This window comes from Salvia miltiorrhiza, chromosome 4 (genome assembly GCF_028751815.1).
Source record: "Salvia miltiorrhiza cultivar Shanhuang (shh) chromosome 4, IMPLAD_Smil_shh, whole genome shotgun sequence".
Classification (NCBI taxonomy): Eukaryota; Viridiplantae; Streptophyta; class Magnoliopsida; order Lamiales; family Lamiaceae; genus Salvia; species Salvia miltiorrhiza.
The window spans coordinates 55,295,315-55,311,180 of NC_080390.1; the positions used below are offsets into that span (position 1 = coordinate 55,295,315).

The following is a 15,866-nucleotide window of genomic DNA, read 5'->3' on the forward strand; positions in this document are numbered from 1 at the left end:
TGGTTAGATAAAAAAATATATATCTCATTAATATGGCCAATTGTCTAAAGAATTGATCCAGCTCCTTCATCATCTCAATAATTATCTCACATGGGTACATGTATTCAAGAATTAGAGGAGATTTGGGCCAATATTTTAGAAGCCAAGGTTTAAAGTTAGGAGCCTATTTAAGTATGGTCATGAATCTTATGTAAACTCTCCAACAACATTACACTTGTACAATATTAACATTATATATATCCATAATTTTAAAACTATTAAAAAAAATACTACTCCATATTGTATGTACAAACCACATTTATAATATAAAATGAGTCAATTATAAATTCCCCATAAAACATTATGGACTTGTTTGTAAAATAAATATGAATAAAAATAATAATTTTTTTGCTATTTATGAAATTCAAAAGTTGCAACATGAATTTATTTAATATAGACTATATAGTCACGAATCACTAAAAATTTAAAATAATAGTTCTCATCTTATACGATGAATATTTGAACTTATTTAATACATATATATATATATATATATATTAAATACATTTCTAAAATATTCAAACTTACTATTATCGAATAAATGTAGGTTATAGTCCCCAAAAGAACATCAAGCGGTGAAACTTCCTGTGTGTGAATAGTAAAATTCCGGGTTCAAACCCCACTTCTCCCCTCTCCAACTCCCCCAACAAAAAAAATAAGTCAAAAAAATAAATGCAGGTTATATTCATGGGACATATAATCATTACCGCTACTCTCCATAATGCTTGTCGCTTTTGTCCCCAATCATCAACGAGTGGTGGTGGTGGCGGCGGCGGCGGAGGATTGATGTGCAACACTTGCATATTTTGGTAAATCAAAACAATCTGGACATGTGAGAGAGAGAGAGGAGAGGGAGGGGGAGAAATTTACCAAAATAGCATGGCCATGACGGCAGCAATCTTCTCCTCCAACACCAATATCCTCTCACCTCCTCCGCAGCGCCACCCGCCCCTCCGCTCCTCTTCCGCCCTCCAATTTCCTGTTAAATATAGCACGCAGCAATTCCGTTATAGTTCTAATTATAGCTCGCCTGCTGCTCCAATTCTCAGCTGCGTCTCCGCCGCTGCCGCCGAAGCCGCCACCACCACCGCCGACGACCTCGATTCCGCTTCGATTTCGACAACCAGCAGTAATTGAGTCGATTTTCTCCTACTATTTTGTTTGATTGACAATTGATTCGTTTATCATCACGTATTTGTGTATCAATTGAAGGCTGGGTGGAATTTGCCGAAAAGGTGTCGGGAGAATGGGACGGATTTGGGGCGGATTTCACGGCGGAGGGGCAGGCGGTGGAACTGCCGGAATCGGTGGTGCCGGAGGCGTACCGGGAGTGGGAGGTCAAGGTATTTGACTGGCAAACGCAGTGCCCCACCCTCGCTGAAACCCTAGGCAGCTCCCCCTCTCTCACGTACAGATCCATCAAGCTCCTCCCCACCGTCGGATGCGAAGCCGACGCCGCCACCGTCTACACCTCCGAGGAGAGAAACATCTCCGATGCCTCCGCCTTCGCGTATGCTTCCACCGGATGCTACGTAGCGGAACGAAGGATCGATTCCGCAGCCAAATCGGTGGAGCTGGAGTATTGCCTGATTGATCCTACTAACAAAGAGTCGAGGGTGAGGGTGATTCAGGTGCTCAATTTGCAGGAATCCGAGCCGAAATTGGCTCGGATCAAGGTGTTTGTGGAGCAATGGTACGGCCCCTTCCGGAACGGCGATCAGCTCGGCGGATGCGCCATTCGCGACTCGGCCTTCGCCGCCACCGACCGCCTCGAAGCTTCGCGAGTTTGTGGTGTTTGGCAAGGCATCGGCGCCGTTGCCAGATTTGACGCCTCTCACAATGTAACGATCTTAGCCTCCTTCCTTATTTTCGCTTTTTCTATATAATGTCGATTTGATTGAATATATGATGGAATTGGAATTGGATTAATCGTTTGTGTTGCTGATAAAAGATGATCCAACAACTTGGTGATGAACGTGCAAGCAAATCGATCAGAGATGAGAGAGGCCTTGTGTTACTCCCCAAACAACTATGGTCTTCAGTGAAGAGAGGCGGCGCCGCCGCCGCCGACGAAATCTGCTGTGAAGTCGGATGGTTGTTGGATGAGGGGCGAGCCATCACTTCAAAATGCATCTTCTCAAGCGAAGCAGAGCTTAAGGTAAATTTTTCTTCCCTGTTTTACTGCTGTATATATATTCATTGCAATTTGCAATAATAACTCATACTAATCTATTCAACACAATTCTTTGCAGGAGATTGCAATAGCTAATGAAACTGCAACTCAAATATAATTAATTACTGCAACTTACCGCAAGCAGCTGAGTATTTGTAAAATTAGTTGTGTATTTATTTTTGTTTATCAACGGTTATATGATTGATTATACACATTATCATTATACGATAGTTTTTTTTTTTTCATACTGTATTGTAAAATTGTGATTGTATGCTTGTACAATTGAAATCAAAGGGGACATATGAAATCTCATTGAACTACGTTTGAAAAGGTTCGAACAAGAAAGACAAAAATAGAACACTACAAAATAGATTCTGAGGCAATCATCAGCTGCAGTATTTCACTATCTAAATTACAACATTCCTATATCCAGTATAGCATGTGAAGTTTACAAACCTGTCTAGTTTCGCAGAAACACGAGGGTCGGAGTGGAACACGCATAACTTTAAAAGGCATATTTGCCGAACCTCCTCTAACGTTCTTCTTCCTGTACACCGCGCCATCATCCTGTGTGAGACGGCTAACGTTTTAAGAGGTCAATTGGGATTGAATTGATGGGTGAAGGTCAGCTAGGGTATGCTGTCTCACTAGACCTGGTGATAAAAGTCTCAAATTCAATGAACAAATGAAATGATGAATTTTTCTTTTGAACATTCTGGTAAATATCAATTGTCAGCCAAATGTTTGTGAAAAATATGGAACAGTGAGAAACCAATGTGTCTCCCAAAAGATTGGCATATTTATCAACTGACTTTGATTTTTTTTCTATATGCATTCAGCTATTGTATGCAATGCACCAAATGTTCCTATAGTTCAAGAGGATTTCTCTGTGCAATTCAAAGAGCTTCACCAGTTGTGATAAATCTAGAAATGAAAAGAATAAACTGTTAAATACCTCTTGTGTGTTTAAATTGAAAAGCTAAGGGCTCCCGGAGCATCTCTCATGCTTATGTTCAAGCTGTTTCGCATTGTTCGCCTTCCAATGCCAGCGTTACCCTTTGTCATCATAGCAACGAATTCCCCATAATCAATTCTTCCATCCTGAAATCATGTTCCGGAGAAGGTTAACCTAATAATATCCATATCTTTCCCATCTAACAACAGATCAAGGGCCAAGAAGATCTACTTTTTCTCTGTTTTGTGACTAGGTAATGAACCTAAGAACATTTATCAAGTTTGAATAAATTATGGAGTTATCTACTGAAATATGTGGAGTTATTGTAATTGTCAATCAAAGTTTGTGCAAAAACCTCCAATAGCTTGTTTGTGTCGTTCGGAACTAGGAATTTTCTTCATAATAAGAATCAAGGAAGTATATCCAAGTTAATAAATGAATTATTGCACTAACTAAAGTTGAATGTGACCAGAAAACCTGCACCACTCAACAAAGCAGAATGACTTACATTATCTTGATCAACTTCTTTGATGATATCTTCAATGAAGTTGTCTGTCATGTTTTGTTCTACGCAAGCTTGCTGAAGTTCATCAAATGTAATATAGCCACTTCCATCTTTGTCAAAGTATCGAAATGCTGCCAAAAGATGTTCCTCACGCTCAAGCTTATTCAAGTGAATTGTCGCTGCTATAAATTCTCCATAGTCAATGGTCCCACTGTTGTCTACATCAGCCTGTTGTCAATAAATCTCAGTTACCAAACCCACAGAAACAACAGCAAGAATTCTATCTGATAAGTGGTGGTGGGCATTGAGTGGTAAATGTTGAGATGAAGCTAAATTGCAGATACAATATAGCAAGCATCTCATGAAAACTTATTGACAAGACTCATACCGCATCCATAAGATCACGAATTTCTGTATCCTTTAGGGTGGAACCATATTTTCTCAAACCAGCTTTGAGTTCATCAAATGTGATTGCTCCACTGTTGTCAGTGTCCATGGCTGTAAACATCTCTCTTAAGCCAGCTATCTCCTCTTCTGATAAGCTCTCAGCTATTACCTGGAGGAAGAGTAAAGTCCCACTTAATTTTATTTCCTAAATCTGGTGATATCATGCCTCTGCAGCTAGTAAGAAATATGTTTATGTATGATTGTTAGATAGACTAATTGTTTGGAAGATGCCTTAAACTCAAGACTCGAAACTCAAGATAACCTTTGAAGCAAAATGCTATAAAAATTAGATGGTGCCTGTTACATACCCTCAAAGCCATTTTCTTCAACCTATTCATTGCAGAAAATTGTTTAAGGCGAGAAAGTACAGCTGGATCCAGGGCTCTGTCAGGAGCAACACCATTTTCAGATATCCAAGGATGACCTGGTATTGTTTTTTGGAAAAAGATCAAGACAATGATCAGCATTATAAAATATACAAGTAAAAAATCCATAGAATCGACTGTGAGAATATACATAAAATCACTATCTCAGTTGTATCTACCAGCATAGTCAGAGATTGAGAAGCAAAGTTAGCATTACTATTCTATGATTCCTCAAGCAAAGCATGGCCAAGGCTAATGTAATTTTAATAAAAACTCATTGATTTGTATGCGGCTCTAGTGCAAACAACAATCATGTGCAACAGAACCATCTTACTATAGCACTGATAAATCAGAGAAACCCTCTCAATTGTTTATGGACGCGCAAAATGGAAAATAAGATATATACCAAACATATTAAAGATAGTAAGGTAGCTTCTCTCAGAGAGAGAGAGAAAAAAAAGAAAGAAAGATAGTAAGGTAGCAAACACACTTAATACTTGATGAGCAGTCAGACGGTCTGAAGGATGCATGCATAACATCTTCCGAATAAGATCCTTAGCACTCTCTGATATCAGTGGCCATGGGTCGGAATCGAAGTCAATGTGCCCCTTTAAAACAGCATCAAATATTCCCTGCTGTGTTTCTGAACAATTAACACAAATCATCAGTTCGGAACAAGGATACGAATCTTTAAATTAAGGGGTAAACAAACTTATTACCAGCCCAAAAGGGAGGCACACCACTAAGCAATATGTAGAGTATGACCCCTGCTGTCCATACATCTGCTTGTGGGCCATAATGCTTCAATAGAACTTCAGGTGCAACATAATACGGGCTTCCGACTACATCAGTGAAAATCTGCCCTGAAGAACCAAATGACTCATTAAGTTAAACAAACACCCAAAACAGGCCGTTTCGCCATCCAAAACTGTTAGCAACACACAAAAAGCTGCAGAAGAGTGATCCCCTATTAGAAGCAATCACTTGGTAGTACCTGGCTTGAAGAAAACAGAGAGTCCAAAATCAATAGCCTTAAGAGAGAAATCATCGTCCTTGTTAACCAACAAGAAGTTCTCCGGTTTAAGATCTCTATGCATAACTCCAAGCGAATGGCAAGCCTCAACAACTCCTACAATGATCTTAGTCAGCTCAGCTGCCTTCTGCTCGCTGTAGTGCCCCCTCTGTATAATCCGGTCGAACAATTCACCTCCATTACAAAGCTCCATGACAATGTGGACATACAGAGGGTCCTCGTACGCTCCCTTAATGGTGACTATATTCTTGTGGCCAGCCAGATGGTGCATTATCTGAATCTCCCTCCTAACATCCTCAACGTCCTCCTTGGAGATCAACTTCCTCTTCGATATGGATTTACAAGCAAATTGGAAGCTTGTGGCGATCTCAGTGCACAAATAAGTAGTCCCAAACTGGCCCTGCCCTAATTTATGGCCGAGCACGTAAAGATCTCGGATGTTAGCAGTCTTGTGGCCCATAACAAAGTAGGTCTGGTTAGCCATGCCGCGGGTCATGATGCTCTCTTTGCTGGGACTGATTAGAGGTGGCAAACTCGGCTCCTTTTTCTGGCTTGGCTGGGTGTCTTTCTCGGTGGGGGAGTTGCTCCGGGAGGGGGCGGAAGACGCCGTGCGCTTCGAATTCAGCTGCTCTTCGGGCTCCGTGTACCCCTCAAAAGGTTTGCCTCCCAATGATCCACGGCATGTATTGCCCATCAAACAACCTCGCTCTCGTTCCTCACTTCCTCTCCAGCCCTTTCCACCATCCAATTATTCTCCGCGTCAATCCCCTTTTTTCTGGAAATTAGGAATGAAATACGATACCGCATTAGCCCCATATTTGGCAATCACAAACACAACGGCAGAGACTCAATTCAAAATTAACACGAAACGATCAAGCATTTCACGCGATCGCAATAAAAGCACCGTGAAATAGAAATGGCGATAGAGATCAAATCATTCAAACTCGAAACAATAAATAAGCATTAAATACATCATTGAAGAAATGGAAAAGGAGAGTTCACCAACAAGGAATCGATGACATGAAATAGGAGGAAATAGGAATAGAAGGATACGTACACAGATCATATAAGCATATGCAGAGATGGATTAATAGAGAGGAAAAGGAAGAGTCTTTGTAGAGGAGAAGGGGAAAACGGGGATCTTGAGATAATCTTCGAGCATTACCGGAAAAAAATGTAAAAAGAAGGGGACTGAGTCAAAGGTATTCGTATATATACGTATATATATGTGGGTCCGACCGCTGCGCGTTTAATACGTAAACTGATGTATACATACATGATAGATACATTCTCTCACCTTCACTGTGTGTTATGTTCGTTGGAGATTGGGAAATTGCGGTTTGAGGAAAACGATCTCATATTGGGAAGTAGAATACCTTTATTTATTGGACTGCTGAAATTTATATATTGTATTAGTTGGGAGCTAAAGTTTGAGATACAAATCTTATGATATAGATTTTCATTGTTTAATGCTAGGGCCGGTCTTGCATGCGGCGATCGCACTCCAGTGCGACGGGTCCGCCCCGACCCGCGCCCAGACCCGAAATCCTGAATCCTAAATTATTACATTTGTTTATAATAATTATTACTTTTAATAAGCATGAAATATACATTTGTTCGCACAAATGTATACTTATATAAATATAGGTATTTACCTGCATTTAATATAAAGTATTATATTTTCTAAATCCTAAATTCTATAAACTAAACCCTGTAAACTAAACCCTAAGCCTGAACACTAAACCCTAAACCCTATAAACTAAACCCTAAGCCTGAACACTAAACCCTAATAGGAGTATTTACTTTTAATAAGCATAAGATATACATTTGGTCGCACAAATATATACTTTTATTAATATAAATATTTACCTTTATTCAATATAAAACATTATACATATCAATATACATTTATATGAACAAATGTATATATTATGTTTATTAAAAGTAACAATTATTATAAACAAATGTAATAATTAGGAGTATGGGTCAAATCCACGCGTGTCAGGGTTCCGGGTTAGGAGGGCGGGTTTGGAGCCGGGTCGACCCGTCGCACCCAATAATTGGCGTTAATGCTAACGTTCTTTGAAATCGACAATCATATTCTAATATTTAAATAGGAATATACTATGATTTTTTTTTTATATATAATTCTCTTTTTCATTATTTTAGTATTTTGGGAGGGGAAACTGCTAGAATCTTTTTTATCCTCATTGCTTAAATAAATGTCCCATATAATATGATTCGTATATCTCTGGATAAAGAGTATTGCATTTCCAAATATTTAGTTGAGTCAAATTTGGACTTTCGTGGAGGATCAATTAGCAACAGGATGGGCTGAAATACAATCTATGCAAAGGACATAGAAAAATAAACCAAACTCATCAAATATAAATATACCTAAAGAAGTTGTGAACTAGTAAAAATTTAGAAGCAGCAACTCGTACATATAGCTTCTACCACTGCGATTTTATAGTTTCATGGTTTATTTACAAAATTGCAATCACATAAACATCTATCAACATATCATATCATATATAATTAGATATGATGTGCCTATCTTTCCTTCCATAAACACTAGATACCTTTGGCTAAGAAAGAAACTGCCCTCTAGCTAACTCAGCAGAGCACGGCTCACATAAACTCGAGGCTGAGACGATTAAACTCAAAACGACGTCTCTTTTTATTTCTAGTCTATGCAAAAGACGACCATTGTTTGGCTTTGTTAAGGTGCTGCCTGATTAAACCCGAGTAACTCAGCATCTTTCAGATGCCTTCTCACCCCTCCGCTAGCAGGCCTGCGTACCCAAAAACATAATGTTTTCTTTTGATGAGAAGAAGAAGCGTGGCGTAGCTAGCAGAAAGGACTAAAGCTGGAGTGGTTATACTTACAGTCCGGTTAACATTTTGATGCTGTCGTAGAGAAACCATTGCAAAGTAACAACAGGACCCACAGTTGCAATTCTAACTGAGAGACTTCTAGTAAACAGATTGGCAAGCCCTATCTTCTTTACAGCCTGAAAGAACAACATGGCAGGATATACAGATCATGCTCCTTTGTTTCTACGAGAACCAGTATAAACGGATTTAATTCAAAGAAAATACCTGCACTATACTTGCAGCCTTTTTATTGTAAAGAGATGAAACTATGTTGTCAGCAGGGTTAGAGATCACAGCACCAACAATTCCAGCTGAATACCCAGCTAAACATGTGACAGCAAGTTGTTGGGCTGTCGAGCAATCTTCTCTTTTCCTTCGTATAACTTTGCGATGCATTAGATCCACAGAATGCTCGAATGTTGTGAACATAAACATGGAGACTGCCAAAAGAAGAATGCCAGTAAGCAGTAGTGTAAAAATAAACATTTGATGTTGTCCAAAAAAACAATACTATCATAGAGAGTGAAGTTACTGTACATGAAAATGTATATTCTCAGCCCTAAATGTCATTTTTGTGAAGTAGGTTGAAACTATAATTTACAAAATAGCCTTAGCTCTACCAACTGCGATCTCCCCCCCTAATGCAGATAAAATGTGTGATGCAGTTCATCTCTTTATATGACCTGATGGAGTTAATCAATTAACACAGTGAGCAAAAAATGCTTTTAGTGTTCCAAACAAACTCAACCTAGATATAGATAGGGACCGCAGAAGTTCATGGGACGAGGTTAGTGGAAGAGATCATTTTTGTGGGCTCCGAAGGGACTGATGTAGCCACTCCTTAAGACTTCCTATAGTTTACTTAGCGGAAGGAAAGCATTATCAGAGAAAAGGTATAGTTCACATCAGAACAGAGAACGACATGCATATCAATTCTATGAACTAACCAATAAGACAAAATAAACCATAAGCCAAACATGTTGGATGACATCTAGTTCTAAAGCAAAGCTGAAAGTGGAAATGTGCCTATTCAGCTCGCTTCACTCCATCAAGCCTTTTAATAGATAAACTCAGGTTACTGGAAATGTGCTGAAGCCCCAAGGACAAGTTTTAAGAAAAGTTAAATGGCCTAAGCTGAACAGTATCTCCATCGAATTAGAAAAACAAACTTTTTAGAGCCCAAGCACTAGAATTTAAGATCAGGGACATTAAGCAACCAAATTAAAAATAGATGATTGAAGCAAGGATGCTACATGGAAGGTTACGACCCCAGAGTGGAAGCAGTCCCCTGTACAGTCTGCAAACAATTTAAAAGCAACACATGTCAACAATTACCAAGGCGAGACTTCACATGTAAAATTAAACTTGATGGAGTTAGCTTTTAATTACCCATAAAACCCTTCTTTAGCGTAAACTTTAGGAAATCCATCAGCCAAGCCATTGGCAAAACTCGGCTGTGACTGAACTCGAACTTTGACGGCTTCAAATGGGCAGAGAGCAACATCAGCAAATACTTGAGCAGATGCAGCGCTTAGGAAGTATATCACACCCTTGTTCTGATTCACAAGTACATCACCATAAAGCTTCTTGAAATATTCATATAGCCCAAACTTGCATCCACCTTGTACACCATAACCAATAAGTTTGCCAGACCAACCCCTCCAAAGAGCCGAAGCACCTTCTTCTCTGCAAAGAGTGCTAAACCCTGATATGATGCCACTATATTTGATCGGATTGACCTGAAATGTGCTAATTAGCAAAGATAGCCCTAAAAAACACAACCAGGGCATATACCCCCCCCCCCCCTTCTTCTTTCTCCTAATTTTCAGCAACATTTCTCATCTCAAAACAAGGTAGCACTCGGGAAACTCAGTAGAAACTACTCACAATGAAAATCATCTCGACATAACTAAAGCAAGGGGAAAATGAAGGAAATAGCTAAGTGTAATGCAGGTACATTACGCATAATGAAATCATTTGCTTCAGAAATCAGAAGGCTTCCGTGAGCGCAAATTAGGGATGGATGAACTGAAACGTGAAATGCACATGCGATCGGATGGTAATCAATTGTTGATACCTCAAAAAAAAAAAAAAAAAAAAAAAACGAGCTACGTAATCATCGAGAGTCAAAAACGAAAAACAACACCGAAACGCAGGCATATAGATAGATCAAACTCAAGCTAGAGATGGAATGGAGCAAAACCTGCATGTTAACCTTCAACACATCGAGAGGGGTGATGGCGAGATGGGCGGCTCCGGCGCTGAGCATTCCTCCGGCCGCACACACCCCGTAATACCCCTTGGAGAACTCCTCTATGTTGCGCCGCCGCCGCCACGCCTCCATCCCAAACGCCGGCGCCCCAAAATGCTGTCAGAATCTGACGTTAAAGCGGATTCAGCAGCGCTGGCTCATAGCTAATATATAGTTTGGTTAGTGGGGACGATTTGACATTAGGACTTTGTTGATTTGTTCCAATATCGTATGAATTGATCGCATATATACCACAGTTACATCAGCTTTTGTCGTTGTTCTCAAATTGATCCACGTTTACATGCTGATACCCGCAAAATTAGAAGGGATTTATTCATCTTTACATGACACACGCGTCCAATACAGAGGGAATAATCCTTTGCCCAAAGCCCTAATCCTTAATTACTACTACTACTTTTCTGTTGCTGGGCTTTGGTTTTGGACTGGAGGCCCAACTCCTCGGTCCACTATCATAATTCTATGCAGAAGGCACAATTGACAATTCAATATATTCCAAAATGTTGATTTTGTTTTGTTTTGTTTTTGTTTTTTTTTTTTTTTTTTCATTTTGTTGGTGCCCCTAACGATCTTATAATACAAGGAGATAAAAGCGACAGTGAAATAAAAAGGTATTGGTCACAATCACACTTACTCTATATACATTGAGACATTATTAGCATTTAAATACACTAATTTTGAGTAGTTTAATTTTGTAGGAGTACATAACTTTTAAAGAAGAGTGAAAAATACATGAACTTTGATAATATAATAATTTTGCCACAAATTCTGTTATCGCTCAAATTAAAACTGGAGTGACAAGTCGAAATATTGATGTATACTCATCAGACGTTTTGAAAAATAATATCATATAAAACATATCTATATAATACTATCGTCTAAGACATTTCTAAACTTGAAAATCGTAGAATTTTTAAAGAGTTCGAATGTATAGAAATTAAATTTGTAGTAAAATTACTACAACATCAAAATTAATGTATTTTTTTTCCTCTTTTCAAAGTTCATGTGTAAAATCAAACTACCCTAAAGTATTTAGGCGCTAACAATCCCATATATATACATATACATACAATTGTTTAATTATTGGAGAATAAATTAGCTTATTGAATAGAACATCTCAAAATTTCTCATTCTATATTAATAAACAATAAATTAACTTGGTACTATTTTTATATTGCTATCAGGAATCATGAAATGGAATATGACTAGTATATAACAAATTACAAAATACAATTTTCCTCTTCATTTTTAATTAAATTTCATCACTTGATCTTATAGTATTTAATAGTGAGTGTTCATGGAGGGAAAATTATGCATGGATTATGTGGCGCAAGCCTGTCCACTCCATGCAAGGTGGCGCTTCACCTCCGTAACGCCACTCATATTTTCCAACTCCCCTCACTCTTCTCTTCGTCTTTCCATTTCCTCAAAAATCCCTTATTCCAACCGAAAAAGCCCTCAATTTTAGCTCCCGCGATGGAAATGTACAATTGGTGCTGTTTGTGATTCACTGCTTCAACAATATTTATCTTTTACATCGTTTTTTGGGTGTTTTTCAGTTCGATTAGAGGTTATAAATTTGTCACAGAAGGGAGATGAATTCGGCTGTGCTCGTAGCCCTAGTCGCCGCCGTCGGCAATTTGATACAAGGATGGGATAACGCCGTCGTCGGAGGTAACTACATACGATTCTCATGACTCCTCATCTTCGTCGACTCCATTATATCTGAATAAATGTTTGTTTGAAAAATTGATTTTAAGGCGTGATCGCCCATATAAAAAGGGAATTCAGATGGGAAGACAAACCCAGCATGGTAGGGCTAACAGTGGCCCTGCCGCTGATCGGAGCCACCGTAATCACAATGTGCTCCGGCGGGATCTCCGATTGGGTAGGGCGCCGTCCGATGCTAACCGCCTCCTCCGTCGTGTACATCGTAAGCGGCGTTCTGATGCTGTGGTCTCCAAATGTTTATCTACTGCTGTTTGCGCGGCTGTTGGCCGGCTGCGCCATTGGCTTGGCCGTCACATTTGTTCCGATGTATATATCCGAGATGGCGCCGCCGGAAGTGAGAGGCCTATTGAGCACTATTCCTCAGTTCACGTACACCGGTGGCCTCTTCGCCGGCAATGCCTTCGTTTTCGTGATGTCGATGCTCGGCAACGCTTCGAGCTGGAGATTGATTCTTGGCATTCTCTTTGCTCCCTCCATTGTCTTCTGTGCTCTGACAATATTTTACTTGCCGGAGTCTCCTAGGTGGCTTCTCAGTAAAGGCCGAGCCACGGAGGCCAACAAGGCTTTGCAGAGACTTCGCGGCAAAGAAGACGTCGCCGGTCAGTTCTTCTCATACTTTATCAATTGCGTTTACTATTGATGATGATTAGCTTCATTGTTTACTAAGATGGATTGAAACTTTGGGATATAATCCCAAGACCTTTAAAATTTTCTATAATTTAAGGTAACTTGCTTGTTTTATATATATCCGATTGGAAGGGGCAGGATTAGAGAATTCTAGAGATGAGGATTGGAACTAAAGAATTAGCCTAGATAAATAAAAATAGTATGGGCTAATCCATTGTTTAATGAGATGGATTTGAACTTTATGATATCTCAAGGCGCTTGATAATCTCTATCGTTTGAGCTAATTTTGCTTGATGAGTATGCAGCATTTTTGTTCTAGCATAGAGTTATGAAAGTTTCCTTGATAAGCAGGTGAGATGGCTTTGCTAGTTGAAGGCCTCGAGGTGGGCGGTGGAACAACCATTGAGGAGTATGTGATTGGGCCTCAGGGTATGATGGATGAAGAGGAGCAAAGAGCAGAGAGGGAAGAACTCAAAATGCTGGGGCCTGATGGGGTCACCTCAATGGTTGCCTTGCGTGTATCAGAAAGCATTACGGCTGGTGCCGTTGATCATCAAGGAAGGCAGAGTTCTTTCATGGTCGACCCCGTTGTCACGCTCATGGACAGTGTCCACGAGAAGATGGGGGAGCAAGGAAACACTATATTTTCCCGACTTGGTAGCATGTTGAGCGAACAAGGGCATGATCATGAAGAATATGCAGCTGGTGCTCTGAGTGAGTCTGAGGACACGCGTACTCCACTGCGTACTCCATTGATGTCCAGGCAGACAACGGCCGTGGGGGGGAATGCGAGCCACATGCCTCGATCTTTTTCACATAGAAGTTCTCGGATTGGTGGTCACGGAAGCCGTTTGCCCAGTATGGCTGGGGAAGTAGGTGAGAGCGTGGGCATAGGGGGTGGTTGGCAGCTTGCGTGGAAATGGAAAGAGGGAGAAGGGATGGATTCGAGACAAGGGAGTTTTAGAAGGGTCTATTTGCACGAGGACAGTTTCCATAGCTCTTGGAAGGACCCTGCAGATGGAGAGTTCATTAAAGCTGCTGCTTTGGTGAGCCAATCTGCTATATCACCACAGCAGCTGATGCGGCCGGGCATGGTTCGTCCGACTGCAGCTGCCACGGAAGGTCCTCGCCTGAGGGATCTACTTGAACCTGGTGTCAAAAATGCATTGTTGGTGGGGATGGGAATCCAGATGATGCAGCAGGTATATATACATATCTATATATCCCCTACTTGTAATTGTTTTTTGTGTTGTGATTGTTCTTACCTGTGCTACCTTACAATACTTTTGCAAGTTGAGATGTTATTATTGAGTGAAGTGAGAGAACTTTTGAGACTTGAGAATCCCCTTTTACAAGCTCCTAGTCTAAAACACCTTCAATTCTTTTACAAGTTAACTGTATTAGATGATACAGTTAATCAAATAAAGTCCAACAGCCTTTACTTGTACACAGAGAAGGTAACATGAACATGTTGGTGTAAATGTGTATTGATAAGCCTATGCACACAGTTAACTAAGATTGCAAAATGTGATTACTTACACATATCATCAGCTTCTTCCAGTTCTCACCTAGTAATTGCGCTGTACAGTTCCTAGGCATAAACGCGGTTCTGTATTACACTCCTCAAATTCTGGAGCAAGCCGGTGTTCAAGTGCTCTTGTCAGATTTGGGTATGAGCTCAGAATCAGCATCTCTCTTTATCAGTGCTGTGATGACCTTGCTAATGCTCCCTTCCGTTACCATCGCCATGAAGCTCATGGATTCATCCGGCAGAAGGTAGTTCCCATCGAAAAGCTCTGATGCTTTATGATCTGATCAGAGCTTATGGACACATACCATTTTTGCAGGGGTTTGCTGCTGATGACCAATCCAGTGCTAACGGCATCCCTCATCATTCTAGTAATGGTGAGAGTTTTGCAGGTGACTGATGTGATTAAGGCGGCCGTGTCAACGGCTAGCGTGCTCTTCTACAGCAGCTTCTTCGCCATGGGGTACGGCCCCATCCCAAACATTCTGTGCGCGGAGATCTTCCCAACGAAGGTCCGGGCCATCTGCATGCCGATTTGTGCCCTCACATTTTGGCTGTGCAACATCGTAGTCACCTACACTTTGCCGTTGATGCTCTCCTCCATCGGCCTCGCCGGCTGCTTCAGCATGTATGCGCTGGCGAGCTTAATATCTTGGGCTTTTGTACACTTCAAGGTCCCTGAAACTAAAGGCATGCCCATTGAAGTCATTGTGGAGTTCTTCGCCATTGGTGCAAAGGCTAAGAAGTGATGGTTGATTGATGCCAATAACTAGGAACTTTGATGATTTTCAGACTAGTTTTAGGAGAGAGATACATAGTTTTAGTGATATGTTTTTTTGTTTTGTGAAACACATAAGATGAAAGAGTAGAGGATATTGGTTAGTGAGTGAAAATGATGAAGAAACTGGGAGCAGTATTCATCTGCAAAATGAATAAAAAAGTGATTGATGAATGGTCATCAAGTTGCAGGATTGCAAGCTCCAATCTTTACTATTCATGTGTTGTGAATCAATTTGCATGGAAATGTGTTCCTATCAACAATGCTCTAGTCTCTACAAAGATGAAAAAATTGGACTTGCATCAAGATGAAATTGAAAATGTTGGACGTGTATTAAGATCGAAAATATATAACAAAATATAAAATATTATACTTGAAATCAAAATGATAAAAAGTTGGAATAAGATAGTTTTTAAATATCATATAATATATGAAAATACACATGAAATTGTACCTATCCAACAACCAATTGTCTCGGCCACACACAAATAACGTAAGCAGTGATACTAAAATAAAATCAAGCGGAAAGTAAAGAACAT

The 15,866-nt window shown here is 40.0% G+C and overlaps 4 protein-coding genes across 7 annotated transcripts; 2 read left to right on the top strand and 2 right to left on the bottom strand.

Annotated features, from left to right (window-relative positions):
- The first annotated feature begins 722 nt into the window (after window positions 1-722).
- LOC131020854 (uncharacterized) lies at window positions 723-2,442 on the top strand. 2 transcript variants are annotated; one of them, XM_057949900.1, is made up of 4 exons: window positions 723-1,168; window positions 1,252-1,880; window positions 1,991-2,197; window positions 2,292-2,442. In XM_057949900.1, exons 1-4 carry the CDS (start codon window positions 919-921, stop codon window positions 2,328-2,330), a joined length of 1,125 nt encoding a protein of 374 aa, XP_057805883.1. In that variant the 5' UTR covers window positions 723-918; the 3' UTR covers window positions 2,331-2,442. The 2 variants fall into 2 exon arrangements, with proteins under 2 accessions (XP_057805883.1, XP_057805882.1); XM_057949899.1 differs by having other exon boundaries at window positions 1,991-2,442.
- Window positions 2,443-2,494: 52 nt separating this feature from the next.
- Window positions 2,495-6,730, bottom strand: LOC131020853 (calcium-dependent protein kinase 26). 3 transcript variants are annotated; one of them, XM_057949898.1, is made up of 9 exons: window positions 6,575-6,730; window positions 5,479-6,292; window positions 5,204-5,347; window positions 4,975-5,127; window positions 4,428-4,543; window positions 4,061-4,228; window positions 3,676-3,900; window positions 3,168-3,313; window positions 2,495-2,779 (listed from the first exon to the last, which is right to left on the bottom strand). In XM_057949898.1, exons 2-8 carry the CDS (start codon window positions 6,209-6,211, stop codon window positions 3,179-3,181), a joined length of 1,674 nt encoding a protein of 557 aa, XP_057805881.1. In that variant the 5' UTR covers window positions 6,212-6,292; window positions 6,575-6,730; the 3' UTR covers window positions 2,495-2,779; window positions 3,168-3,178. The 3 variants fall into 3 exon arrangements, with proteins under 3 accessions (XP_057805881.1, XP_057805879.1, XP_057805880.1); XM_057949896.1 differs by having other exon boundaries at window positions 2,495-2,865; XM_057949897.1 differs by having other exon boundaries at window positions 2,495-2,865; window positions 6,520-6,682.
- Window positions 6,731-7,877: 1,147 nt separating this feature from the next.
- On the bottom strand, window positions 7,878-10,986 carry LOC131020855 (mitochondrial phosphate carrier protein 1, mitochondrial). The gene is made up of 6 exons (XM_057949901.1): window positions 10,598-10,986; window positions 9,784-10,133; window positions 9,648-9,691; window positions 8,620-8,834; window positions 8,407-8,531; window positions 7,878-8,312 (listed from the first exon to the last, which is right to left on the bottom strand). The coding sequence occupies exons 1-6, from the start codon at window positions 10,736-10,738 to the stop codon at window positions 8,240-8,242; spliced, it is 948 nt and encodes a 315-aa protein (XP_057805884.1). The 5' UTR covers window positions 10,739-10,986; the 3' UTR covers window positions 7,878-8,239.
- Window positions 10,987-11,996: 1,010 nt separating this feature from the next.
- On the top strand, window positions 11,997-15,501 carry LOC131020850 (monosaccharide-sensing protein 2-like). The gene is made up of 5 exons (XM_057949894.1): window positions 11,997-12,337; window positions 12,424-12,993; window positions 13,373-14,223; window positions 14,610-14,797; window positions 14,869-15,501. Exons 1-5 carry the CDS (start codon window positions 12,259-12,261, stop codon window positions 15,296-15,298), a joined length of 2,118 nt encoding a protein of 705 aa, XP_057805877.1. The 5' UTR covers window positions 11,997-12,258; the 3' UTR covers window positions 15,299-15,501.
- The last annotated feature ends 365 nt before the right edge of the window (window positions 15,502-15,866 follow it).

What these genes read in the sequence shown, in the direction of transcription:
- LOC131020854 (XM_057949899.1), top strand. Translation starts at nt 919, where the DNA reads ATGGCCATGACGGCAGCAATCTTCTCCTCCAACACCAATATCCTCTCA. An exon ending in TTCGATTTCGACAACCAGCA is followed by an intron (nt 1,169 to 1,251) that starts GTAATTGAGTCG and finishes TATCAATTGAAG; the next exon opens with GCTGGGTGGAATTTGCCGAA. An exon ending in GATTTGACGCCTCTCACAAT is followed by an intron (nt 1,881 to 1,990) that starts GTAACGATCTTA and finishes TGCTGATAAAAG; the next exon opens with ATGATCCAACAACTTGGTGA.
- LOC131020853 (XM_057949898.1), bottom strand. Translation starts at nt 6,211, where the DNA reads ATGGGCAATACATGCCGTGGATCATTGGGAGGCAAACCTTTTGAGGGG. An exon ending in CTCTGTTTTCTTCAAGCCAG is followed by an intron (nt 5,348 to 5,478) that starts GTACTACCAAGT and finishes TTGGTTCTTCAG; the next exon opens with GGCAGATTTTCACTGATGTA. An exon ending in AAGAAGTTGATCAAGATAAT is followed by an intron (nt 3,314 to 3,675) that starts GTAAGTCATTCT and finishes ACATGATTTCAG; the next exon opens with GATGGAAGAATTGATTATGG.
- LOC131020855 (XM_057949901.1), bottom strand. Translation starts at nt 10,738, where the DNA reads ATGGAGGCGTGGCGGCGGCGGCGCAACATAGAGGAGTTCTCCAAGGGG. An exon ending in GCTAAAGAAGGGTTTTATGG is followed by an intron (nt 9,692 to 9,783) that starts GTAATTAAAAGC and finishes AATTGTTTGCAG; the next exon opens with ACTGTACAGGGGACTGCTTC. An exon ending in ATCAAAATGTTAACCGGACT is followed by an intron (nt 8,313 to 8,406) that starts GTAAGTATAACC and finishes TTGGGTACGCAG; the next exon opens with GCCTGCTAGCGGAGGGGTGA.
- LOC131020850 (XM_057949894.1), top strand. Translation starts at nt 12,259, where the DNA reads ATGAATTCGGCTGTGCTCGTAGCCCTAGTCGCCGCCGTCGGCAATTTG. An exon ending in GGATAACGCCGTCGTCGGAG is followed by an intron (nt 12,338 to 12,423) that starts GTAACTACATAC and finishes ATTGATTTTAAG; the next exon opens with GCGTGATCGCCCATATAAAA. An exon ending in CGGCAAAGAAGACGTCGCCG is followed by an intron (nt 12,994 to 13,372) that starts GTCAGTTCTTCT and finishes CTTGATAAGCAG; the next exon opens with GTGAGATGGCTTTGCTAGTT.